A 22,944-nucleotide genomic window follows, 5' to 3' on the forward strand; every position below is an offset into this window, starting at 1 on the left:
AGGCCGTGCTTTGTTTGTGGTCTGGAGAAGACGGACTGTGGAGTTTTGTTTATAATTTTCGGACTCGCGGAGAAATTAAAAAGAGCGTGGAAACTGCCCCCAAGAACTTATTGTTGGAGTGGAGAAGCTGAATAAGATCTTTTCAACTCGAAGTTGGTTATAAACCTTTTAAAGAGAATAACTTGTATGTAAGTATATAAATGAAAATTTATAGGAAAATCGTATACTCTTTTCGCTTGCAAATCGGTGACCTTAATTTGCCCATATTTCCATTAAGTTAGTTTACAGTTGCTTATTCTTTGCTTAGTACAATTATCTCATGCTTAATAAGAATAAACTGTAAGCGAACGTAACATAAATATGTATGGTCCGTATGTATGATCGTGTAAAATTTCCTAAATTTGTTTTTTTTTCAAGGAATAATCCCTATATCTCGTTTTATTTTCCTTATATAAAGGTTTTATAAAGTTTCGGAACCATCATTTGACTGCAAATCTCTTGCCGAAGATATCTTCCGTTCTCGTTTTAAATTTAAATCGATATTTTCAAGATAAAGAATTTTATGGCCATTTAAGATTCAATCGATCTACATTTAATATCTCTTTTTTTATATATACGTTTCTTATTTGCCTAGGGATTTTGCTTTTGTACAAAAGTCATTGGTAATCAGTAGGTGTAACGACGAGTTTTATTGGTCAGTTGGCAGCACAAGGTGATGCCCAAGATGATGCCTACGACCTGTAATGGAGGAACGAATGAATAATTAATATAATGTTACTATTATTATTAATATATAATCTTATTTTCTATTAACGGCTTTGATGCCTCCCAGTCCCTGTATTCAGAGAGGGAAAAAACTCGAAGAAAGACTAAAAATCAAAATGATATTTTAACGATTTTGTCCCGATTTATGTGACTTGAAATTAGTACATACGTTCTAATAGCTAGAGCATTTTTCTTGAATTAATATTATGCTGTAATCGACCTAAAAATAACTTTTTAGGTAGAGGGGTTCTAACTTTGAACTCAAAACTTTGCCCCAGCAGCGAGTTCGAGTTCAAGCCACAAAGTGAAAGAAATTTGAAGGCATTTGCGGGCATAAGTTCGATTCCGGCTTAATAGGCAGACATAACAAATTTTTGTATAAATTGTACAAATACACAGGGTATAAACCTGTGTAAGTAAAACATAATATTATAATATTTGAAGTCATATTCTGGTGCATAAGCAAGAACGATAGAAGACAAATATGTTTAACTCAATCAACCTATCAATTCGTAAAATAACTTTCTTTCTACTTTTTCTTGAACAAAACATAGGCGCGGGTAAGATATCGATTATCTGTTTTAGGAATCGGATCGGATAGAGTTCTAATTCACTTGATTCAATATTCTGTTTGAATTTAATGAAATGGTATCTGGAGATTTTCTCACCTCGTAGCCAATGAGTCCGCAGTGGATCCACTTCTCGAATCGGTAGATCTGCAGGTAGGATCGCTGGACGGCAGCCATGCAGCCCTCCGCGTAGGGATACAGGGCGTGGATGCCATCCTTGGTGTGGAAGCAGCTGCGCGGCACCTTCATGTTGAGGCTGGTGTAGTCGGAATAGCCCTTGTCGCCACAGCACTCGTACTTGAATATGTAGGAGCAAATACTTAGAAGATAGATAGGCGGAGATACTCAACCTTGACCCACCTCCTGCTGCAGGTGATGCATGGCGCCATGGTGGACCAGCTCCTTCATCCAGAGATCCATCACGTACACCTCAGTGGCGTCCAGCTGCTTGGTCTCGTTGTAGTGCGACACCTTCCAGATGTGCGCGGCTATCAGAATCAGCAGCACAATCAGGTTCTGCAACTCGGGCACTTGTAGTTCCCATCAATCGACAAGTCATCTGCTCGGGCTACTCACCACCACCATCACCTTGATGGAACCGAGGATGGCGCCCAGACAGCCGACGAGTCCAGCGAAGATCAGAGCACCGGCCATGCCCAGTTGGACGAACTTCTCCAGATGCTCCGCGGAGCCCTCGTTGAACTTGTCCAGCTCATAGACGCCGGCCAGGGCCGCCAGGATGCCAGCGGTCTGAATCGGTATTAAAATTATGAATTATGCCTGAGCACATTAAGCGATTGCTAATGGCCCATGAAATGGGCTAACAAAATCTTCAGAGACAAACATTCGGCGACGTGGGCGACGTCATCGGCCAGCGAGAACATCCAAAATAAAAACAAAACTGACGCAAAAATAAATTGAATTACTTTGGACTTTATTTTTAAATGGCACATACACTTTTTCCTTTCTTGTTGCTGTCGCTTCGATTGTTCGGAAAACTCGACTGCCCGACAAAAGTGGGCAGAACTAGAGCCAAGTGACATCTTGTCTGGTAGAAATGGAAATTTGGTTTGGGATTTGTTTGCTGCCAAATTGGCCTTCTACTCGGGCGGCCGAAAAAAAAAAAAATTACAATCAAAACTGAAAAATGGGACAAGAGTGTAAGATATTTAATGATCTTGCTGTGACAGACTGCCACTGAGTTAAATTCGAATCGAGAATTCCATGAGCAAGTGTTTCCGTTACTCATACGCCGTGTGTGACTCAAAAGGTGTAGTGAACTGTTGCATTTAACATGATTAACACAGTGCACAGTGACAATCATTTAGGTATTTAAAATTGGAACTTGGAAAGTTAATGAGCAATACGACATGTGAATACTCCCATAAAAAATCCCTTACCAATGTGATTGTACTAAAGACAACCGAGGTCCATTGCAAGCACACGCGCACTGTGGGCATTTTACTATTTGCATAAGCAATATTTTTCTATAAGTAATATATTTGATTGCACACTCATTCGAGCAGCGACTCCAGGCGGCGGACGTGTTTCCCCCGAAAATTCGCCTTCCAATCTCGACCGACTGTGCGTCGCGGTGACCGAACTGTTAGTGCCGTCGGATCGGGCCAAAATAAAACGAAACCCGACAGAAGAGCGCAAGAAGCTGCGAACTGTTTACAAATCCGCCGAGTGGCCGTCCGTGTCCGTATCCGTGTCCGTCTCGGTCTCGGTGTCCGTTTCGGCGTTTTGTGTGCCGGTCGTTACTTAGGAGACCGGCTGCCACCAAATCTCATTCGCACCGCGCCTCCTCCGCCCTACACTCATAAAAATGCCCATTTTCTTCTTAAACAATGTTAATCAGCCTTATTATATATATTTTTTTTTAATTTAACTCTTTCTTGAAATATAAATCTTACCTTTCCAATAAATGATATTTATCTTTATAAATGTAAGTTCGTTCATAACAAATAAATTCGTTTTAAGATTTTTTACCATTAGCAAAAAAAAAGTTTTAAAAGTAAAAACATTTATTTTTACAAACACAAATAATTATATGTTACCATTAAAGGTAAATTTCGAAAAAAAATATTCCTTGGTTTAAATTTCTTAAATTTGGAATATATTTGTTTTGAGTGTACCTCATTCTAGCGTATATTTTTATATGCGTTTTTATAGGCAGACACATATCTATTTAGCAGCTCCTCCGATGTTCCGCATGTAGTGGGCACAAACAACACTTATTGAATATTTTGATTTCGGTTTATTTTTATTCTACTTTTTAGGTGCCTCCAGATCATCTTAAGCTGCTATAAAAATCCATACGTATTGGCATATGTGTTGCCAACAACAACCGATTTCGGTGGTTCGTAGGGGACCTGTTAGAATCTCTCGCGCCGCAATTTATTGCGCACCGTGATGCCCAAGTGAGTGGCGGCTCCCAGGGCGGCGAACTGTATGGAGATATCGGAAAACTGATTAGAGCCCTCTATTTATACGGCCCGGCCATTGGAGCTATGTGGCCGCCCAGGGTCGGCGTGGAGCTCACCTCCACCAGCAGCAGCAGCCATTTGATGATGAGTCCGATGACCACGTTGTCGGTGGCATGGGCCTGCACGGCCCGCAGACAGCCCTCGGTGAAGAGGAAGTCACCGTGCCGCAGGAACGCTTTGTAGCAGGTACTGGGTATTCCCCGGCCCATCAGAATGTAATCGTGAGAGCCCAACTCGCCGCAGCACGAGTACTGCAATAAAATGTGCAACAAAGTCAGTATTCTGAGTGCTGTAAGCTATCACTGATAAAAAAAAAATATTACACTATTTAGATCATATCAAAATGTACAAAAACGTTCATAAAATTATAAAGCTCTACCCTTAAAATGTGAAAAAAATTATAGAAAAACTTTGAGTCAGAAAGAACTTACAAGCTATTCGGAAACTGCATTAAAAAATCATTAAATTGATTGGAAAAAAATAAACAAAATACAGATTGTTATAGTTAAAGTATGTGAGTAACTTAAGATGACTATGACCTTATTATTATTGCTTAAAAGTAATTTAATTTGCAATTTTTTTTAAGCCTATGCATATGCATATTACCATATTATTACCACCATCCCAATGATGGGGACTCGGAAACCATGATGGTCATTTTGCCAGATAAAATGGTTATAGCCACATTCTGGGTTACTAACAGACATTGATACCGACTCGGATTTTGGTAAAGAGTAAAGGGTAACTTAAATTAAACTGTACCTTTTGCTGAATAAATGATATGCGTTCTACATTTGCCCTCGGATCAGACCAGATGGCGAGGAAGTCCCTCTTCGACCGCTCCACATAGTCCGTGGAGTGGGCTGCCGCAATGATGTAGATCTGCAGGCACAGCAGGATGAGCAGGCAGATCACATACTAGCATGGAGGACAAAGAAAAAATCAAATGAGTTCTGTAGAGGCCCTCGCGACTTTCCACTTACGCTCCAAACGAGTCCGAGGGAAATCCGAGCCGAGGCGAAGCAGCCCAGAAACGAGGTCAACACGACAAAGGTGCCCACGAAGATCTGGACAACGATGGCGATGTGCTCGAAGGTGCCCGGCGTGGAGCTGTTCAACTCGAACACGGACAGGGCAATCAGAGTCACGCCAATCAGCTGCCAACGAAATTGCATAGACTTAATTGATTAAAGCCACCGATGATAACATGTCCCCCATACGCACCGAAAGCAGCACATTGAGTATGATGAGAATGGTTTTGAGGAACGATGTGCGGCAGGCCATGTTGCCAATCAATAATCCCTATAATTAACAGCTGCGTTATCCTTGCTTCCCGCTGCGCAGTTAGCCCGATGCGGAGTCCTCGATGAATACCGCCAGCCCTGTTGCCATCAACGCTGACGTGCGACTGAGCGCAGCGCTTTCCATTTGAAATGTGGCGCCCCCAAAAGCGCCAGTTAGTAGGTGCAGCCACTCGACGGCAATCAACTATTCCGCGGCGGTCGCGATGCTGCACTTGAAAAAATACTACCTACTCAAAGTGAATGTTAGACCAACAAGCAAGTATATTTTATTTTATCTAATTCTTTTCAGAGCAGTTTGGAAATAATAAGAAACTTAAAAAACATACGTGTTGATCACATAACTTTTCTTACTCTCTGATTGTGTATTTTGGTTTCTTAAAGATATTCGAAACGTATGAACCAACATCTAACAATTTGTATGTGTTTCTTTTATCAATATCATTTTAATAATAAAGTTGCATAACTTTAATACTTTTAAAACTTTTTAAGATCTGATTATATCACCAAATCCTTTTCTGCTAAGTGTATTTATATCAGTCTTGCGACTTCTTTATGTGGCGGTGCCGTCGATTTTTGTGGGTGGTATGATGTCACAGCACGGAAAGCTTTCATCGTGTTTCCTTTGTAAACGGAATTGGAAGGGGCCAACATACACAAACTTTCATTCAGCTAAGTGCGCAGCAGAAAGTGGGACATGAAAGGACGCCTATGAAGGATTAATAGGCAGCACATTTATTCTACACATTACGTGACGAGCAACAAGTTGTCTGGCCCTGAAACACGAAAAACAAAAAGTTTCGGCCATTAAAAGCTCGTCGGGACTATGCGTCGTATGCTTAATATTTCCATCGCGCTGAACAAACAAACAAACCGTCAAGCGGCGAATCATGTGAAAACAAACATGGCGCTCATTTATTATGATACTTATAATGTGTAATTGAACTATAAATATGTACTTTAATTACAGGTAAGTTAAAGGTATGAGTGAATAATTTATAACTGCCCATTATTTTGGTTATGAAATGTCGAAGCGAGATTTACCAGCGGAACCCCAATTTCAGTAGTATGTACTATGGGTTCAGGTTGAACGTCCTACTGTCCTAAAACTCCATGCGTCGCTGCTTGTTCTTAAAACTAATTGCCAGAAACACGGCCAAGGCGAAGCAAAGCAACTGAAATGAAACGAAGATGGGTACAATGTATTGGAGCTCAAAGGGGGAGGGGGAGGGGAGGGGGAGGGGCAGGAAAACCCACCTCGAAGGCCACTAGCACCCATGACACTATGATGAAGCGCTGCTTGTCAGCCTCATAGAAGCTCTGCAGCTTCTCGATGCACCCCTCCACGTACAGATGATCGGGCGCCTGCTGCAGATCGGCGTAGCAGCTGGGCGGGATCAGCTGGCTGAGGTGGACGTAGTCCTGGGCGCTGCTCTTGCCGCAGCACTCGTGCTTCTGCTGCAGTGCATCCATGTTGTTCGCCTGCCAGGCCACCTCCACCATCTCCTGGCCGCTCTTCACGTCGTACTGGTGGAGGAACAGGCAGGTGCTCACGATCTGCGGGATGGCCAGGATCAGCAGGAACAAGGCACTCTGCGGTTTGGCGGATTAGCATTGTCTTTCTAATTTAATTTCAGCTTTCATTTCCTTACCGTCGCTGTCAGTGCCACCGATTCCCGGATGGCCGCGAAGATCCCAAGCAAGGCGAACAGAAGGATGACCGAGCACGCTATGTAGGCGGCAATGACGAATTCTTCGGTCTCCGTGTCCGCATTATAAGCTATCCAGCCTATAGCCCCAGTCCGCCAGAAGCTAAAATATAAAACAGTGGAACTTCATTAGGTTGAATTTATTGGAACCGAAGGAGTGTAAGAGATATATAACAGTGGAACTTCATTAGGATGAATTTATTGAAACCGATGGAATGTAAGAGATATATAACTGGATTTCCTGGAGTAAATCGTTAAATCGAATAAACTTTACTTTTCTTGTTTTTAACTGAAAAGCTTGTAAACATTAGGTTGCACTCAATTTGTCAACTTCAAATGATGATATGTACGAATCCTTGCTCCTTCCTTTTTTAATATTTTCAAATGTTTTGCTTATTGTTTGATATTATGGAAGATCGACTGTACCATATGATATGAATGCAGTTGCAATTACAAGGGCAATTGCCATTCATTTGTGTGACAATTAACAGCCGCAGTTGAGTGCATCACATAATTTATCGTTTGGGGAAGTTCGCCTGACTGAGCTGTGATAATGTAATGAATCTTCCTCCGCTTCCCCAAAATTTCCTTTCCCGCTCGTTGGGGGTTGATGAAACACCCTTGCTCGTTTCGTGTCCCAGTTTCGGGTCCTCCCTTCCCGGGCTAAAGTAATTCGATTTCGCTATATGGGTCAGAGTGTAAACCAGAGTGCGAATATTGGTCGAGGGTACGTGGGCATGACATCATCCTGCGGGCGCGGAAATTGGAGCAATTGAAGGCTCTGGCGAAAGCAGTAGGGACAGCAGGGAATAGGCCAAGTTGTAAACATGATTGTCATGGCAACCAGAAAGCCAGACGGGCGGCATTCGTGGGTGGATACCGAAGGGGGCAGAGGAGGGCGCAATTGGCCACCTTGGACGTGGCCGTCTATCTCAGGTGGGCACGAACCGGACAAATGACAGACGTCGCTTAAAAATACACACCAAAGAAACGCAAAGCAACCCAGCCAAATGGACATTTTCAAAAACATTCTCTTTTGTGACTTTTGTGTGCTCCTCAAGTGTATTTGGTATAGAATATTTCAAAAATAATTCATTTGTGGAGGCTCTTCTGAAGTGCGTTTACTTGTGCACCCGTTCCACATGACATCATGCCAATTTTCTTACACAAAACGTGGATATATATACATACGGAATATTCGATGCGATCGAGGTAATTAGTAGTCCAAGTATGAGATGACTTACCCCTAAAATGGCATTCAGAACGATGGAGGTGATCTTAACGCTGGTCGTGGCACAGCCCATGCTTGTGGACCTGAAAAACATGTTCCGAATGCACCAAGTTAAATGTGATCCATAAACACTCCACCATTTCTCAAATAAAAGTCTGTTAACCTTTTGACTTCTCTCGCCGCACACGATTAAAGTACGCTTTTGTTTGTTTATTTTCGTTTCTGGATTTGAATTTACAACCAAATGGATTTCCGTTCAGTGTTTGCCTGGGATATCCGCTCTCGAAACTGAACTTTTGGGTCTGGCACGTTCTACGTTCGCTGGCGAACTGAAAGCGGGAAAAGTTTTTGTTGTTCTCTTTTCCCATGCGCTGTGTTTTTGTGTTTTTTCCACTGCTTCGCCCACAGTCAAAATAAAACAGAAAGAGCACAGTCGCACTCTCGAAAGAGAGCTCTGCACTTGGGTCCGCTCTCCAAGCCATGACGTCACATCGAACGGTATTTTGTTTGGTGGAGTTTTGTGCTCTTAGCTATGTATGATAACTTCAAAAACTCAATTCAACAAACTTGTGTAGAAAACTGTTGTTGATTCTCGCTATATTTTCAACAATATTTTCTCAATTATATGTATCTACAAAGTTTTGCGGTTTTTGGGCGTTATACTATCAAAAATATATTATATATTTTTTATTTTTCATCTTCCCGTTAAATACTTTTTAACAATTACGATACTATTAAACAGTTTACTCCGCAAGTAACTGAGCCTTAAACAAATATTGGGATCTTGAAAGCGAGCACAATAATCCGAACGCAATGAAGCGTTCCTCACAAGCCGATTTGACATATGTTATTAAAATGTCAAATTTTGTAAACTTAAGATCATATTTACACAGTAAATCTACATCAGTTTCAGTTTTTTAACATCTTTTCGGACTTAATGAAGATCTGCATTTTAATTTTCAGGATATAATTGGTTATAAGTAAACATCAAGTTCAAAAACTCCGATAAAATGTTCACAAAATTTTCACAATTTAATAAAACTCAAACAAATACGAGAAGTCATCAAAAGAAGAAATATTACACACAAAATCATAAAATTTTTAGTGTAAAAAAAAATTACTTACTTAAAATAATAACAATATGTGATGATCTTTTTACACAAACCTTAACAAGGTTCTTGGGAATGTACTTATTTTAAAGTCTGGTTTCAAACCAGAATATTTTAGTTTTAGGTCTGGTGTTAGTCAAGCATAGGAAGTGTTTAAAGTGTACATCTAAAAACCAACATTTTTTATAAATCTTATGTTCTCTTAAAAATCTTTTCCAATTAAGTAAGCTTGAATTTTGTTTTGAGTAGGGCTGAAATGGTTGTCCTTGGCTTAAGATATCTGAAACTGTAAGGTTACTGTTGCCTTCGCATCTTGACATCATGACGTCAATTTGTCAATAAGTCAATGACTGCCCATACAATCCTCAATCTGGAGTCGCGCTCTCTCCCGCTGCTTGTCGCCCTTCCTCGGCTTGTAAAAGCGTTTTGTTTTCCAGTTTGTTTATGGCTGTTATGTCTGGGGTCGAGCAATCCACTCATTTCGACCCGGAATCCCCAACTGCTCCCACACAGGCACCCATATACACACACACACATGCTTATATACCGACATATACCGATGAATATAGCAAGAAGGCGTCATTTCGGGCTTAATTATGTTTGGCTCTTTGGTTTGCTTTTTATGCCATTATGCATACACCAGACCGCCAGTTTTTCGTTTGCACAATTGACTTGAAGAGCTTTCTAGTGGTCAATTTACTCCAACCATCCACACTGGCAGAAATCAGTGTCTGCTCGATGAGAAAACTAATAATGGTTTATATATAGATAACATATACATAAATTGATAGAGTAAAAACTTTTCAAAATTTTACGATCTTATATTTGGTTATGATTTCTTAAAAAAAAAACTATGGAATTTATTAAGATTCGCCTGCAACACTTCATTTAAAACATTTTCCAGTGCATAGAGGACTTTCAACATAAACACAATTTCATGTATGGCGGTATGTTTGTATATTTACTGCATCTTCGGTTACTCGGTAACTGAACTACGCACTTACATGACGCTGTGTTTGGTGAATCGAAACAAGGTACATTGGTGACGCTTAAAAACGAGAAGTTGAGGAGATTGATTTCTAAGGCGTTAATGTGTCTCTAATAGTGGTAGCGTCTCTGGCGATTCGTGTAGTGAATGGCCAAAATGACGGCTAGCACGAGAATGACGGCCTACAAAAGAGAAAATATGTTAGTATGTTAATAATAACGTTAACGTGAAATAAACTAAAACGCACATCGAATCCGAACAGACCCCACTCCATGTAGCTTATTGTCACGCCCTCATCCGCGAACGCCTCCTCCACTGTGCTGAGACATCCCCGGTGATTGAGATTCAGAGGGTTCTCACAGTTCATGTCCTTGCAGCAGCTGCTGGGTACGGTGCTGTTCCAGACCTTGAGTTCTAAGTAGTCAGTGGCTTCGTTGAGGCCACAGCATTGGTACTGCAAAAGAGGGCGTTAATAAAATAAAAATTGAGTAGGGAAAGCTCGAGCAATCAAGTCACTAGTTCACTGCTTTATTCATTAGCATAAATAAAGTTGATAGACTTACAGTCTTCTGAATAAGATCCATGCTGTTCGGTTTGGTCTGCTCCAGTTTCCAGTGATCCTCGACCGTCTGAACGGCGTACTTCTTGAACACATCTCGGGGATTGAGGATGATAAAGGCCACTATTAGTAACAGCAACACCAGCAGCAGCGACACGTACTGCAGGGTAATTAAAGTTAGTTACTCATGGTGTGATTCACGTAATGTCATCATTCAGGCACCTACCGTCCACAGCATGCGGGGCGATTCGCGAACGGCTCCACAGCAGCCGAACATGGATATCATCAGGATAATGCCGCCCAGGACCAGGATGCCAATGGCATACGCTTCCGGCATCGCTCCCCAGCCGAGGACGCCGAAAGTAAGTACCAATATTCCAAGAATCTGAAATTTAGCGAACAAATTCAATAGGTATGATATCAACAAGCCTCTCTATCAAATTGAAAAGCAAAATGTATTTGGGGGCGTTACCGATAAGAAGGTATAGTATACATTTTTAAATTGGAAGGCAGTTCCAGACTCGGACCACTAATCAACATATTTCAAACGTTGCTAGAACAACAATTCAGATTCACTAAATTAATTGATTTTTATACCCTTGCAGAGGGTATTATTATTTAGTCAGAAGTTTGCAACGCAGTGAAGGAGACATTTCCGACCCTATAAAGTATATATATTCTTGATCAGCATCACTAGGAGAGTCGATCTAGCCACCTCCGTCTGTCCGTCCGTCTCTCAGTTTTAAAGCTATCTGCATGAAACTTTCCCAAAAGTTGTCTTTCTATTGCAGGTAGTATATAAGTCATAACGAGCCGGATCGGACGACTATATCATATAGCTCCCATATGAACATTCGGAAAAATAAATGAAAAAAATATAACTTATCTGTTTTTTAATTTTTTTTTATTTCTTCGACATTTAGTAACGGTTAAATATTTAAGAATTACGGCTTAAGTTTCATTAAAATCGGAAGACTAAAACATAAAACTTCCATGGAAACAATAAAAATATTTAAAAAAAATTATTTGTTTTTAATATAACTTTTTTATTTTGTAATTTTTTTTTAATTCTTTTTCACTTATTAATAATTTGACAGTGTACGATATTATATAATTGAGCTGAAAATCATCATAGCTTCAAGTAAATGATAATTTTAATGTTTAAGAATATTTAATTTGCAATAGCTGCAAGGGTATATGAACTTCGCCTTGCCGAAGTTTGCTTCCTTCCCCTTTGTTAATATTTTTGTACTGAGCGGACATTCGGTGGTAGCGATTCTTGTCAAATGTATACATTTTACTGCTTTTAATCCACTCTTTTACCGTATTAATAGTCACTTGTGAGTGAGTGATCCATACTCCGGTGGCCTTGCGAAGGCCATCGAAAGTTTTGATGGAAATTCACATTGTCTACTTTGTCGGCCAGCTCTCATCGCTTTTGTCACATCGGCTAACTAATCCGGTTTCCATATTCGGCTCGTTTAAGCTTTTTAACCGAAACACAAATGCATGACGCATTGGAGCTGCCTCACTTCGACGCTTGACTAGCGAAGCTCTCCCCTTGGCCCAAGGAATTCAAAGGCTGAGCAGAAGCCATTAACAATAGACTATGGCTAACACACACAGATAGCTGCGAAATGTAGTCATACGCCAAACACGCACCCGAGATGATATCATCTACTAGCCAGGTGGACATGGAACGGTCAGCATAGAACCCAAACATTGAATCTTTTAAATACATTAAGACACTATGGCGGGCTATTTGTGTAAACAGAATGAAGCACTTTCGACTCTCCTCCAAATACCATATGCTTGTTTCTACTTACCGCCCATAAGGCATTAAAAAGAAATAGAGAGTACTTTATGGTGCCCGTTGCGCAGCTCATTTTGAATTTTGTTTCTGTTTTCCCCACTTCAAACTTTATCAAGAATGCAATCGTGCAACACGTGCAACAACTTTGCAGAATGACGGCTTGTTTTTCAAACCCCGAATTTATTTCGGCGAGACTAGCCAGAATCCGGTTCAAGAGTGCGGACTACTGCGGCCACGGTCACGAGCAAACTGAGCGCCCCAAAGCTCTCTGGCCGCAATGAGCTGCCGCCGCTGCCGCCGCTGCACAGTGGGGTAAAAGCGGACAAAAGTGTAGATCTAAACATCCAAGATTGATCCAAAAAATTTAATGATTTTCCTATAGATTCTATTTAGTAATGTACTTACCGAAAAATTATTTTTTTCTATTATTTAAAATAAATAAAAACTAGTTTAAATTAAGTGAAAATGCGGTGACACTGTATATTTCTTTTATTTGCATACAATTTTTCGTTGGTTTAAGCAAATAGTTAGATAAAAGCAGAGTATTTTTAAAATTAAAAATCATTATTATATATATGTATGTGTTTGTGCATGGGTATTTTCATCTGGGTTTGTATCTGCATTTGTATTTGAAACCGTATCTGTAACTGTACCTATTGCTAATTTGAATTTCGAACTATAATTTTGTACTTCAAAGTAACAATTAACTAGGCTTTTACCGTTTTAGTCATTTTGCTCTATTTATTTTATTTCTTTGAGGTGGCATCAACATTCCCAAATACGACCTTTGTTACCCCACTGTGCGCTGTTGCCGTCTAGCAGCGTTTGTTAAATAAACAACATACAGCGCAGGCACACACATTACCATACCAGCGCAGTCGGACCTCCATAACTAGTACTAGAATTGAAAATTTGCAATTTTTTTGCTGTTTTACAATTAAAACATGTATTTAATAAAGTAGCCTTGTTGCCTTTAAAGGGAACAACCTAAAAAGACGAGCTTTTTGGTTAATCGAATTATGAAAATAAATTTACTTAAAAAGCTCCAAACAGAATGGAAAACCAAGTATTATATATAAAAATTGTATGTATGTAATATATTTAAGATATTTTTATAATACCTATTTGTGTAGTAAATTTTAAAAATCAGTAAATTATCCGATGAAACCCATTAAAGCTTACTTTATTTAACATTCCCCAAAAAAACAACTTAGTGAAGTTTACCCATATCTATATACACACATGCACGCACAGTAAGCAAACACTAAGAGCAAAGTCAAAAGGCAAGGCAAAAAAGAAAATTAAAGTCGAAAATTAACTCTGTAGAAGCGCTGCCATTCGGAAGCCAAACAAACATAAAAATGTATGGGGAATGGGGCTGGAAGCGTGCATCTGGCTATGCTTTACAGAGCTAGAGCGATAGAAAAGTCGGGGGAATATAGTGTTTATATATATAGTGTCATTTGCCAGAAGTTTAGACAGAGAGTCGGGTATCATCGAACAATCCCTTGCCCAAGCAATTTGCCAGCGATCGTATTTAAACCAGAGAGATTGAATGAGCTCGATTGCGTCACTCGATCGAGAGAAATGACGCCACCGCCGGCAAATCGAGAGATTAGCTCAGTCTTCCAGGTGGGGAGAAAAATCGTGTCTGCCACAAACCTTAATAGAAAAAAAACTTTTTCACTCTAAACTTTTCTCTCACCGAATGCTTTAAATAAACCTTTCTATTTGGATTCGTAAAAAAAATATTTTATGCTTTAGTATGCCCGAAAAAAAAATAACTTAAAGTTTAGACTGTATTAAAGTATAGGAACAAATGCCATACAAAAAAAAATAAAACATTTCTACTTTTTCCATTCCATACAAAATAGTTGAAAATTCATGTAGCAACAGTTTAGTTTCTATGACAATTCATTTTGGGTGTAGCAAATTTTTTTATTAAAGGGGTAGCACAATAAAGAGTGAAAATTCAACTATAACTCGATATTCTGTATGACCAAAAGTCATATTTTATTTTAATAAATTTTTACAATAAACCAAAGTCTTCTGAGCTCTGTAAAATTATGCACAAGATTTGTAAAAAAGTTACTTTTGAAAGCCAAATGCTTTCGTCTTTGCGGCTAAGAAAACTACCAATATAAATCGATTATATGATTAGTAGTTGTAGCGAATGCGCTGCTTGCGGAATCGTCCGACCAAATAGAAGGCAGCAATAACCATCAGAGCCTGTAACAAATAAAACCGATTTTATCCAAATAGTTATGATAACTCATTCCTCATTCAACTTACTGTTATTCCCACCGCAATCCAGTTGGTGTCATTGGCGTAGCTGAAGACCGCCACAAAGTTCTGGCTGGACTTCTGGACACATCCAGCCAGGTAATGGGGCTTCTGGGTGTCTGCCTGGGGATAGCAGCTGGATGGTAAGGGCTGACGACCAATGGCTACATAATCATCAGGGCTGTCCCGCCCACAGCACTCATACTGCAAAAGAAGGTGGGGTTAAGCAAACAAGATCTATAACTGCTTCTATAAAATGTCAAAACAACCCAAAAAGGCACTCACAAACTCTTTTCTTTTTTGTCTAACTTTGGTACACTTTATATTTCTATTCAAAATGAAAATTTGTTAAATAATTAAAGATCTTCGTAGAATTTAAATGCAACTCTGTTCTTTTTCTATATATTTATGAACAATACGAACCACTGACTGGTAAATGTCCATAGCGCCGGGCTCCACCAATTCCTGGTTCCATTTCATTTGAACCTCGTCAGCGGCGTACTTCTCTATGTAAGTCTCGCTGAACTTGAAGCCGAAGATGCCCAGCAAGCTGATAATCAACTGAGCCAACAGTAGGAAGCCGTACTGTATGAACAGTGCGTACACAAAAACAGAATATCAGTAATTTAACAGTAACGGGGAGGCTGGAAGGGAACTCTCTACTCACCGTTGCGGTCATGCACACATTCTCCTGGCAGATTCCACAGCACCCCAGAATAGCCGAGACGAAGATAATGCCGCCCAGCCCGTACAGGAAGACGATGTACGCAAGGGGGGCCTTGGAGAGGGCTATCGTTGCAATGGCTATCAACGACAGACCCGAAAGCTGCAGAAGGAGCCAAAGGTGCACCAATGGCGATTCAGATTAGCTTACGAGAACAACAATGTCAATGACTTTAGTCGAGTTTAAAAGAATTTCAAAAAATGATCAAGCAATAAAAAATAACTGGTTATATATGCTAACACACTGTTTGTGCTGAATATCTTAAATAGGTTCTATTAAATCCTGAACAACCATAAACAATAAAATTAATTGAATACTTAACTTGTGAAAAAGGCTTTAAAAGGGGCCCTTCAATTTTTTTATTTCTCTCGTGTTTAGTATTTAATTGCTTGAAAATTCAAGGTCTAAGAATAGCTTTTTATTCAAATTTTAAATCAAATCCTGAAACAATTCAAATAAACCGCACAAGCTAAAAACTAGTTAATACTTCTTTTTTTCGTCATACTATTCTTTATTAACGATTCGTATGTAAATGTGATTTATTCACCAACATATGGTAAAGTCGTAAAGGCTTCTTAGATCAAATGGATATAAAACATGAAACATATTGGGGTATTATCATTAAAGTGCGCCAAATGTTTTTCATATCTGACAAACAAAATATATTTTAAACGATGACTGCAAGAAAAAATGTATAGATTTCATGAAACCGGAATGTGAGCTTTCTTGTCAAACCCCTGCAAATATTTATGAATTTGTATACCTATGGGAGTATATAAGGAATTCGTATTCGTCAGTGCAACAGCAAAATTTTAATCGAAAAAAAAACCACAACACAAATTTATTTTGTATATGTATGTGTTTAAACTTATCAGAAAATATATCACAACTTACCGCATTCAGTGTGTTAAGAGTGTTGAGAAAACACTTAACGCAACCGGAAGTACATCCCATCTTTACGCTCTTATTAAGATCGAAAACTAATAACTATAACTGGTAAATACAGAACCAAGAGTTAGAACGAACCAGCCAGGTGGGAGTTCCGAAAGTGAATGAATTCGTATTGAAAACAATCTCCGGCAGAGGCTAATATGTGAGTATCTTTTCTTCGGTTTTCGATCTCCGCTCTTTGAGAATGCTGCCGAATATATTTTGAGAGAAATTAAACAGCGAGAAACTCGTTTAGGCTATGGAAAGTATTTATTTTCTAATGGCGAATAAGCTAATTTGGTTAACTTTTATTATCAATAATAATGCTGGGCTGTCTTCGGCCATCAGTCGTTGATGGGGGTTTCCTCGTCCTTTATCTTGGTTTTGGCATGCTTGCGGGCCTTGCCCAAATGGTAAGCAGTGAACAAGCCCATGAACTGTAATGAAATAATAAATGGTATTTAATTTAATAAGACTGGAATCAGCACTTTATATTCCCTAAAAATGTGTTTTTCCTGATCATAATTTATTAAGTAAAGTCGTTTTGAAAAATGTCAAAGTAAAGCATCTTACAGAATAAGTTACCAAGTTTGGTTGTAATAATAATGGTTTTCTGATCATAGTTTGACACTGGTGTAGTTTATGATTGTTTATCAGACTACTATACTGGACTATTCTTATTTTTATACCCTTGCAGTGGGTATTATAATTCCAGTAACAATTTTATTTACGAAAACAAATTAATGACCAACCTATAACGAAATATAAAATAAAATTGATTTTCTAAATAAAAATAAACGCAATCACAAGACTTGATTTACTTAAGGTGTAGTGGGAAACTACCTTTTAGAAAAGCACAAATAAAGTCAAGAACCATTAAGTCTGCTCAAAGAAAAAACATAATCTGTATCTCACTGAAAGATTTTTAATTGGTAGGTCTCATGTCTCATAAATATGTATCTCTCACCTCAAGCAAAATGATTGCCATGCAGCTGTAGTAGTTAAGGTCCGCCTGCATCCTCAGACTTCCGGCGGCCTTGGTGGCGCAACCCTCCTCGTAGACGTGCTCCGGCTTGGAGCAGTCGAAGGCGTAGCAGCAGCTGCTGGGCAGGGCGCCGTGCTCCTCCTGGAGGTAGTCCTGCGGCCCCTCCAGTCCGCAGCAGCCGAAGAGACTGTGCACCGGCTGCATCCTGTCGTCGCTGTGCGTCTTCTGGTCAAACAGGTCGCGCATGCGCTCCGCGAACCTGCCCATCAGCTGCTCCCGCATTGCCGTGAAGGCGAAAAGGTAGGAGCCCAGCGCGGCAATTACCAGGCCACTGCAAATCAAGTACTGCAGGCAATCCGGTTAGATTCAGAAAATTTCATAGATCAATGCATACTTACGTATATGGAATACTTGTAGGACTCCTTCAACGCCACGTACATGCCCAGAAAGGCGGCTCCGAAGACGGCCACTCCGCAAATAGCCGACCCATAGCTGCCGTAGGTGGAGACGGCTGAGCCCCAGGTTACCACGCCGCAGGAAAAGAAGAACACGTTGCACGTCTAATAGTTTAATAAAAATAAAAACGAATCGTTAGTTACTTAAGTAGAAGTACTAGGACTAAATAAATTATAAAAACCCAACGATTTTTAGATTTTTTAATAATCTTCGGTACTCAACAATGATACAATATTGCCGAATCGTGGCTTTAGTTTTATAAAAATCGGATGAGTGTATCATATAGCTGCCACAGGAACTATCAACATATACACCCAGCGAAAAGCCATGGTAAAACCAAATATTTTCACTTTGAATTAAATATTTTCGGTACTGATTTAGTCTCGATGGGTGTTGTGATTAAATAAAATTGTGTTACACTTTCATTTTTATTTTTAAGTATGGAAAACATTAGTTTTAAATCAAACAAAATTTTAATCTTCAATTTATTAATTGGAAACCAACAAAATATGTTAATAATTACATTATCATGTTTTTGTTTTACTTTAAGTAAGTTTACATTTTGAAACTCAATGTTGGATTCAAATATTTGAATGTTTAATTTTACTATGGAGTATTTCTCTGGGTGTACGTATTGTAATCGAAATCGGCAAGGGTATATAAGCTTCGGCCTGCCGAATTTTGCTTCCTTTCTTGTTTGTTATTAATTTACAATTCATATATATAACATTCAGGCGGAGAGCTATAAATCAAAAATTCCAATCTGCAATGCCTCAGCAATTTAAATAAAATCACCATTCGGGTATTTAGGGTCAAAATATGTACATACAACATGATTCACAAAATGTTATTATCGGTCGAAATTTGCTAGAAAAATTTGTTGTATTGGAGCGTTTGAAAACTATACAAAATTGTAAGATCCCATTCTCCTGTTACTAAAAGATATTTGTTCGAAAAATGTCTTTTGCAATAAGTATTGTGAATTAAAATTAATATTTTTTTCTAAGGTTTTTTAATAAGAAAAGGGAATTGCGGTCGAGTATATTTAAATGGAACTCAATTACTTGTAGAGTAACAGAGTATATTATAACGTTGTACTTTCGTTAAAAAGCGCTCGATCCTATAAAAACAGGCTACACCTTTGTAACAGACAATTGGGTAGCACTTATCTCAACACAGCAAACTCTTCTTTTGCCTTAGTTCTTGTTTTAACTCTTATCGAGAGCTTGTTTATATCTTGATTTTCTGTGCAAAAAAAAATGTCATAGACAATCTGCTGATCAAAAGGTTTGGGAGTCGGAAGATCATTTCTACAAAACTGTCATCTCTATGATCGCCACAAACATTGTGGTACAACTCATTATCGGTTGACTCAAAAAGCACCGTCAACTCATTAACTGGGATCAAATGCAACAGCACCTTTTCATAATTAGTTTTTACCGTTTCTACTTAATCTAAATACTTTTGTTAGACTAAACAAATATTAATTTGATCTTGAAATTCTTTCCATTAAAAAGGCAGTCAAGGAGTAGGTGAATTTTGATATGTATGGCTTTCAGTGTCTATAATTTAGTCGGGTAGTCCTGAAGATTTTTGCAAAATGAATTATTATTTTATTAATGATTAATAACCATTGACCGTAACAAAAAACTTTTGAAGAACAAGCGTTATGCGTTCTTGTTGCTTTAAGAAATCGAAAGATTTTCCAATTAAAAAAAAATCTGTTAATGCTAAAAAAAATTGTGTTGAATAAGGAATTTTTAGCTTGCTAGCATTCCTCGAGTATTTTTTCAAACATTAACGTATATTTTATATTATCCAAGTTAAAGTAAAATTAGTTTGTAGAAGTGCATATTATATATACATAAATGTGTAAATTGTGACCCACTGGTAATCATAATATTTTCACTGTATTCGAATTCCCTACTAATAGTGACGAAGTGCGCCGAGAGAGTTCAAAAGAGACTATACATATATAAAGCCCAAAAAAATTAAAAATTTCTTTCAGAAAAAGTACCGTTCAATAGAAACATCTGCCTTTAGAAAACATTTTTGTAGCAAATGCTTTAATACCTCGGTTTTCCCTTCAAAATGTATTGCTCTAAATAAATTTGTATAAATTCAAAACATTTTAATGTCAATGCCCTTTTTAAACTATATTATGATATATTTTCAGACCTCGACATTTGTAGACAATATAAATATAATAACAATATAATAAATAAATTGCAAAATTAATTTGCCAAATCAACTTAATAATAATCTTAATTGGCGTAAGCCAGCCAGAATTGTGAAAGTGCCATTTTTAGATATAGTGGCAGTTGCAAACAGCTGGCCGGCTGAGTTATGTAAATATGTGAACAGGTATTATTTATAAACATATTTTCGAATGCATTGATTTGTTTTTAGTCTTTAGCGGCTTTTTGGCCATAATACGTGCTCTCTTGGGTAAGATGTGCACTTAAGCATATTATTGATTTTTCGCATCACCGGGTGTTGTGCAAGACTCGCATTTGGGTCAGGCCATGGGATAAGGGGAGAGGTCTGGGTCTGGGCCTTGGAATGGAAATGGTAGTGGGAAAATGCGCATCAATTTTTACTTACCACAATTAGAATGCAAGTGGCCAGCAGGCCGTACTTCCAGGGCGTTATGGGAAACGACTTTTCCATAATGTTAAGGGCAAACTGGGAACCCAGTAAATCCTAGCACGTGAATCCCCCTCGGTAGTTGTGTTTCCTGTGTACTCTAACACTCAGGCCTCTGGCGGCCGATTAAACGGAATCGGGAACCTCTGGGGGTCTGGAACCTTGTACGATTCGCACTATGCCACTGGGCTGGGGTTGGGCATTGTTTACTTGCGCTAATGGTTGGGCTGAACCCGCAGCTTGGAGCCCACTCTGGGTTGGGGCTTGTCTGGATGCCACAAAAGCTGGCCTGCGACTGAGCCAAAAAGTGAGAGAGCCAGGTGCCGCAGCAAGTCGTCGGATATTCACCACCGCCCAAGGCAGAGAACCCAGCGGAACCAAAACAAACAGCAAACTATCATCTAAGTGGTGACAATGACGCAGGCGCGTTTCGGAATTAGCATACAGGGTGAGTTTGTGTAGTGCTGGATAAATCTCACTTTTTTATCACTATACCAAAATTTACCCAGAGAATATATCTCGTAAGACAATTCAAGTTTTGCCATGCTAAAAAACTTATTTGAAAGAGATACAAAAAATCGAAATTCAATTTTTTATATTGCAATATCTTTCTTATATGACTTTTGCAAAAGCCACGTGGTGTTTTTTTAGACCTTGCCGCACTAGATGGCTCTTTAATTAGTTTCAATTGGTACTTTCCGAATCAATGTAAAATTTGAGGGCACATTAAAATGTTGCACTGTGTATGCAAACCACTCCGGAGTTGGATTACTCCGAACCGGAGTGGTTCAGTTTTTTTTTAAGACGAACTGACTAAAGCATAACATGCTCAAACAAATTAAAAAAAAAAATAAAAAAATATAAAAGTTAAATTTTTCTGATCATATTTAAGCCGTTACTCCAAAATAATAAACAATTCCTTAAAAGTTTTATAAAAAAAATTAAAAAACATTTAAGTTATAAATTTTTAAAATTTTTTCTCCGATTGTTTTTATATACTTATTAACTTATATAATACCTGCAACAGGAAGGCTACTTTTGGGAATGTTTCATGCAAATAGCTTTAAAATTGAGAGAATTGTTTGTTGCGTAGAAACAGACGGACGGACAGACGGACGGACAGACGGACATGGCTAGATCGACTTTCCTAGTGATGCTGATCACGAATATATGTATAAACCTAATTGGGTCGGAATGTCTCCGGGGCTAATTCAGTATCGAAAATACTTATTTGAAAGTGAATATATTTGTAATTGCCCTGTTTTTTCTCTGGGTGTATGAGAAAAAATATTCAATATCAGAAGCCTAGCAACATTATCATGCGGTCTAAGATCCGTTCATGCGTTCAATCGTCAGCAATTAACGTTTAAAATATTTTTAAAAAAATATGGCCATGGATTAGAGCAGCACCTGTCTAATATTGAATTACTTGTTTAGTGGCAATCTAATGGGTAACTTGGCAGGAAAACTTTTTGGATTGCTTCTGTGCTTGCAATGTTTGACAGAGTTGCATGTAAGTAAGTTGGTTGAGGAAAAGGCCAAATCTAACGGAGTATAATGTGATGTGCAGGGAGTCCTGATAAGATTTACGAATATGACCTGCGAGAGCAAGGATCTGAGCATGGGTACAGTGGAGTACTGCGAAGTTAACACACTGGGCAGGACTAAAAACAGTATCAGACTGCGCTACACCCTGCTAAAGCCACTCTTTAAAGATATATGGGTAAAGTATGTTCAGAGGTGGTATTAAATTGTGTGCTAATGATCTTGTTTACCCCATTTAGTTCCACTTTCAGCTAATGACGAAGGGTACGGAAAGTTTAGACGGTGCATTAAATTGGCAGCCCTTTCTATATGCAATGGACGTTGATATGTGTCGGTTCTGGAAAAACCGCTACAACTACTTGGCCAGGAAGGTGTTTGAGCTTATAGAAGGTTTCTCGAATCTGAACCATAGTTGCCCTTATTCGGTCAGTGCAACGAGTCCAAATCTTATCTGATGGACATTTTCTCACCCATGTATAATTTTAGAAAGAGAAATTCATTGCCATTGATGACATTACCAATACTCACGTATCTAGCAAACTGCATGGTATGCCAATGGCTAAGGGCTTCTACTCCTTGTTCACGAAATGGTCAACAGCAAACGTAACTCGAGTTCAGACCAACTTTTACTTCGAGGTTTTAAGTGTTTAATAAAACAAACATTTTGTTTATACACTGTTTATGGGTTTGACCAAAATAAATATACACGTTGGTCCTATACTCAATATTTTTGAGACAACTTAATTCTGTCTTGATCGGAGGCTCGAAAGCTGAATTAATAAATTATTAATACTAGTTTACAGACAGATTTATGTAAAATTACATATGTATCTGATTGATGT

The 22,944-nt window shown here is 38.7% G+C and overlaps 7 protein-coding genes across 8 annotated transcripts; 1 reads left to right on the forward strand and 6 right to left on the reverse strand.

Annotated features, from left to right (window-relative positions):
* Positions 1 to 569: 569 nt before the first annotated feature.
* LOC128255920 (protein late bloomer) lies at positions 570 to 2,980 on the reverse strand. Of its 2 annotated transcripts, none has more exons than XM_052985839.1 (5): positions 2,735 to 2,980; positions 1,911 to 2,084; positions 1,695 to 1,850; positions 1,434 to 1,631; positions 570 to 738 (listed from the first exon to the last, which is right to left on the reverse strand). In XM_052985839.1, the coding sequence occupies exons 1-5, from the start codon at positions 2,792 to 2,794 to the stop codon at positions 667 to 669; spliced, it is 660 nt and encodes a 219-aa protein (XP_052841799.1). In that variant the 5' UTR covers positions 2,795 to 2,980; the 3' UTR covers positions 570 to 666. The 2 variants fall into 2 exon arrangements, with proteins under 2 accessions (XP_052841799.1, XP_052841798.1); XM_052985838.1 differs by lacking the exon at positions 2,735 to 2,980 and adding an exon at positions 2,290 to 2,695.
* Positions 2,981 to 3,579: 599 nt separating this feature from the next.
* Positions 3,580 to 5,242, reverse strand: LOC128255940 (protein late bloomer). Its single transcript, XM_052985862.1, has 5 exons — positions 5,048 to 5,242; positions 4,807 to 4,980; positions 4,586 to 4,741; positions 3,880 to 4,074; positions 3,580 to 3,784 (listed from the first exon to the last, which is right to left on the reverse strand). The coding sequence occupies exons 1-5, from the start codon at positions 5,105 to 5,107 to the stop codon at positions 3,713 to 3,715; spliced, it is 657 nt and encodes a 218-aa protein (XP_052841822.1). The 5' UTR covers positions 5,108 to 5,242; the 3' UTR covers positions 3,580 to 3,712.
* Positions 5,243 to 6,012: 770 nt separating this feature from the next.
* Positions 6,013 to 8,440, reverse strand: LOC128255950 (protein late bloomer). The gene is made up of 5 exons (XM_052985872.1): positions 8,228 to 8,440; positions 8,080 to 8,147; positions 6,777 to 6,937; positions 6,382 to 6,717; positions 6,013 to 6,299 (listed from the first exon to the last, which is right to left on the reverse strand). Exons 2-5 carry the CDS (start codon positions 8,135 to 8,137, stop codon positions 6,228 to 6,230), a joined length of 627 nt encoding a protein of 208 aa, XP_052841832.1. The 5' UTR covers positions 8,138 to 8,147; positions 8,228 to 8,440; the 3' UTR covers positions 6,013 to 6,227.
* A 1,533-nt stretch (positions 8,441 to 9,973) lies between these two features.
* Positions 9,974 to 12,788, reverse strand: LOC128255941 (tetraspanin-8). Its single transcript, XM_052985863.1, has 5 exons — positions 12,547 to 12,788; positions 10,947 to 11,105; positions 10,725 to 10,880; positions 10,409 to 10,615; positions 9,974 to 10,343 (listed from the first exon to the last, which is right to left on the reverse strand). The coding sequence occupies exons 1-5, from the start codon at positions 12,604 to 12,606 to the stop codon at positions 10,272 to 10,274; spliced, it is 654 nt and encodes a 217-aa protein (XP_052841823.1). The 5' UTR covers positions 12,607 to 12,788; the 3' UTR covers positions 9,974 to 10,271.
* Positions 12,789 to 14,522: 1,734 nt separating this feature from the next.
* LOC128255942 (protein late bloomer) lies at positions 14,523 to 16,599 on the reverse strand. The gene is made up of 5 exons (XM_052985864.1): positions 16,435 to 16,599; positions 15,484 to 15,642; positions 15,240 to 15,401; positions 14,826 to 15,020; positions 14,523 to 14,762 (listed from the first exon to the last, which is right to left on the reverse strand). The coding sequence occupies exons 1-5, from the start codon at positions 16,492 to 16,494 to the stop codon at positions 14,691 to 14,693; spliced, it is 648 nt and encodes a 215-aa protein (XP_052841824.1). The 5' UTR covers positions 16,495 to 16,599; the 3' UTR covers positions 14,523 to 14,690.
* A 118-nt stretch (positions 16,600 to 16,717) lies between these two features.
* On the reverse strand, positions 16,718 to 20,856 carry LOC128255933 (23 kDa integral membrane protein). Its single transcript, XM_052985856.1, has 4 exons — positions 20,516 to 20,856; positions 17,854 to 18,015; positions 17,438 to 17,800; positions 16,718 to 16,907 (listed from the first exon to the last, which is right to left on the reverse strand). Exons 1-4 carry the CDS (start codon positions 20,579 to 20,581, stop codon positions 16,815 to 16,817), a joined length of 684 nt encoding a protein of 227 aa, XP_052841816.1. The 5' UTR covers positions 20,582 to 20,856; the 3' UTR covers positions 16,718 to 16,814.
* A 111-nt stretch (positions 20,857 to 20,967) lies between these two features.
* Positions 20,968 to 22,770, forward strand: LOC128255946 (uncharacterized). Its single transcript, XM_052985868.1, has 5 exons — positions 20,968 to 21,005; positions 21,995 to 22,070; positions 22,128 to 22,280; positions 22,342 to 22,527; positions 22,589 to 22,770. Exons 2-5 carry the CDS (start codon positions 22,005 to 22,007, stop codon positions 22,751 to 22,753), a joined length of 570 nt encoding a protein of 189 aa, XP_052841828.1. The 5' UTR covers positions 20,968 to 21,005; positions 21,995 to 22,004; the 3' UTR covers positions 22,754 to 22,770.
* The last annotated feature ends 174 nt before the right edge of the window (positions 22,771 to 22,944 follow it).

Source organism: Drosophila gunungcola (assembly GCF_025200985.1).
Source record: "Drosophila gunungcola strain Sukarami chromosome 2R unlocalized genomic scaffold, Dgunungcola_SK_2 000012F, whole genome shotgun sequence".
NCBI lineage: Eukaryota > Metazoa > Arthropoda > Insecta > Diptera > Drosophilidae > Drosophila > Drosophila gunungcola.

Excerpts from the sequence above, each read along its gene's own strand:
- LOC128255920 (XM_052985838.1), bottom strand. The coding sequence starts at position 2,658 with ATGATTGTCACTGTGCACTGTGTTAATCATGTTAAATGCAACAGTTCA. Across the intron at positions 1,851-1,910 it reads CCATCAAGGTGATGGTGGTG|AACCTGATTGTGCTGCTGAT; the intron begins GTGAGTAGCCCG and ends CCCGAGTTGCAG. Across the intron at positions 1,632-1,694 it reads TGCATCACCTGCAGCAGGAG|TACGAGTGCTGTGGCGACAA; the intron begins GTGGGTCAAGGT and ends TACATATTCAAG.
- LOC128255940 (XM_052985862.1), bottom strand. The coding sequence starts at position 5,107 with ATGGCCTGCCGCACATCGTTCCTCAAAACCATTCTCATCATACTCAAT. Across the intron at positions 4,075-4,585 it reads TATCATTTATTCAGCAAAAG|TACTCGTGCTGCGGCGAGTT; the intron begins GTACAGTTTAAT and ends ATTTTATTGCAG. Across the intron at positions 3,785-3,879 it reads GGCTGCTGCTGCTGGTGGAG|TTCGCCGCCCTGGGAGCCGC; the intron begins GTGAGCTCCACG and ends ATCTCCATACAG.
- LOC128255950 (XM_052985872.1), bottom strand. The coding sequence starts at position 8,137 with ATGGGCTGTGCCACGACCAGCGTTAAGATCACCTCCATCGTTCTGAAT. Across the intron at positions 6,938-8,079 it reads CGTTCTGAATGCCATTTTAG|GCTTCTGGCGGACTGGGGCT; the intron begins GGGTAAGTCATC and ends TTTTATATTTTA. Across the intron at positions 6,718-6,776 it reads CGGTGGCACTGACAGCGACG|AGTGCCTTGTTCCTGCTGAT; the intron begins GTAAGGAAATGA and ends GCCAAACCGCAG.
- LOC128255941 (XM_052985863.1), bottom strand. The coding sequence starts at position 12,606 with ATGAGCTGCGCAACGGGCACCATAAAGTACTCTCTATTTCTTTTTAAT. Across the intron at positions 10,881-10,946 it reads CGCCCCGCATGCTGTGGACG|TACGTGTCGCTGCTGCTGGT; the intron begins GTAGGTGCCTGA and ends ATTACCCTGCAG. Across the intron at positions 10,344-10,408 it reads GGGGTCTGTTCGGATTCGAT|GCCGTCATTCTCGTGCTAGC; the intron begins GTGCGTTTTAGT and ends TCTCTTTTGTAG.
- LOC128255942 (XM_052985864.1), bottom strand. The coding sequence starts at position 16,494 with ATGGGATGTACTTCCGGTTGCGTTAAGTGTTTTCTCAACACTCTTAAC. Across the intron at positions 15,643-16,434 it reads CTCTTAACACACTGAATGCG|CTTTCGGGTCTGTCGTTGAT; the intron begins GTAAGTTGTGAT and ends CTCCTTCTGCAG. Across the intron at positions 15,021-15,239 it reads TGGACATTTACCAGTCAGTG|TATGAGTGCTGTGGGCGGGA; the intron begins GTTCGTATTGTT and ends CTTCTTTTGCAG.
- LOC128255933 (XM_052985856.1), bottom strand. The coding sequence starts at position 20,581 with ATGGAAAAGTCGTTTCCCATAACGCCCTGGAAGTACGGCCTGCTGGCC. Across the intron at positions 18,016-20,515 it reads CCACTTGCATTCTAATTGTG|ACGTGCAACGTGTTCTTCTT; the intron begins GTAAGTAAAAAT and ends TTAAACTATTAG. Across the intron at positions 16,908-17,437 it reads TGGCAATCATTTTGCTTGAG|TTCATGGGCTTGTTCACTGC; the intron begins GTGAGAGATACA and ends ATTTCATTACAG.
- LOC128255946 (XM_052985868.1), top strand. The coding sequence starts at position 22,005 with ATGGGTAACTTGGCAGGAAAACTTTTTGGATTGCTTCTGTGCTTGCAA. Across the intron at positions 22,281-22,341 it reads CACTCTTTAAAGATATATGG|TTCCACTTTCAGCTAATGAC; the intron begins GTAAAGTATGTT and ends TACCCCATTTAG. Across the intron at positions 22,528-22,588 it reads ACCATAGTTGCCCTTATTCG|AAAGAGAAATTCATTGCCAT; the intron begins GTCAGTGCAACG and ends GTATAATTTTAG.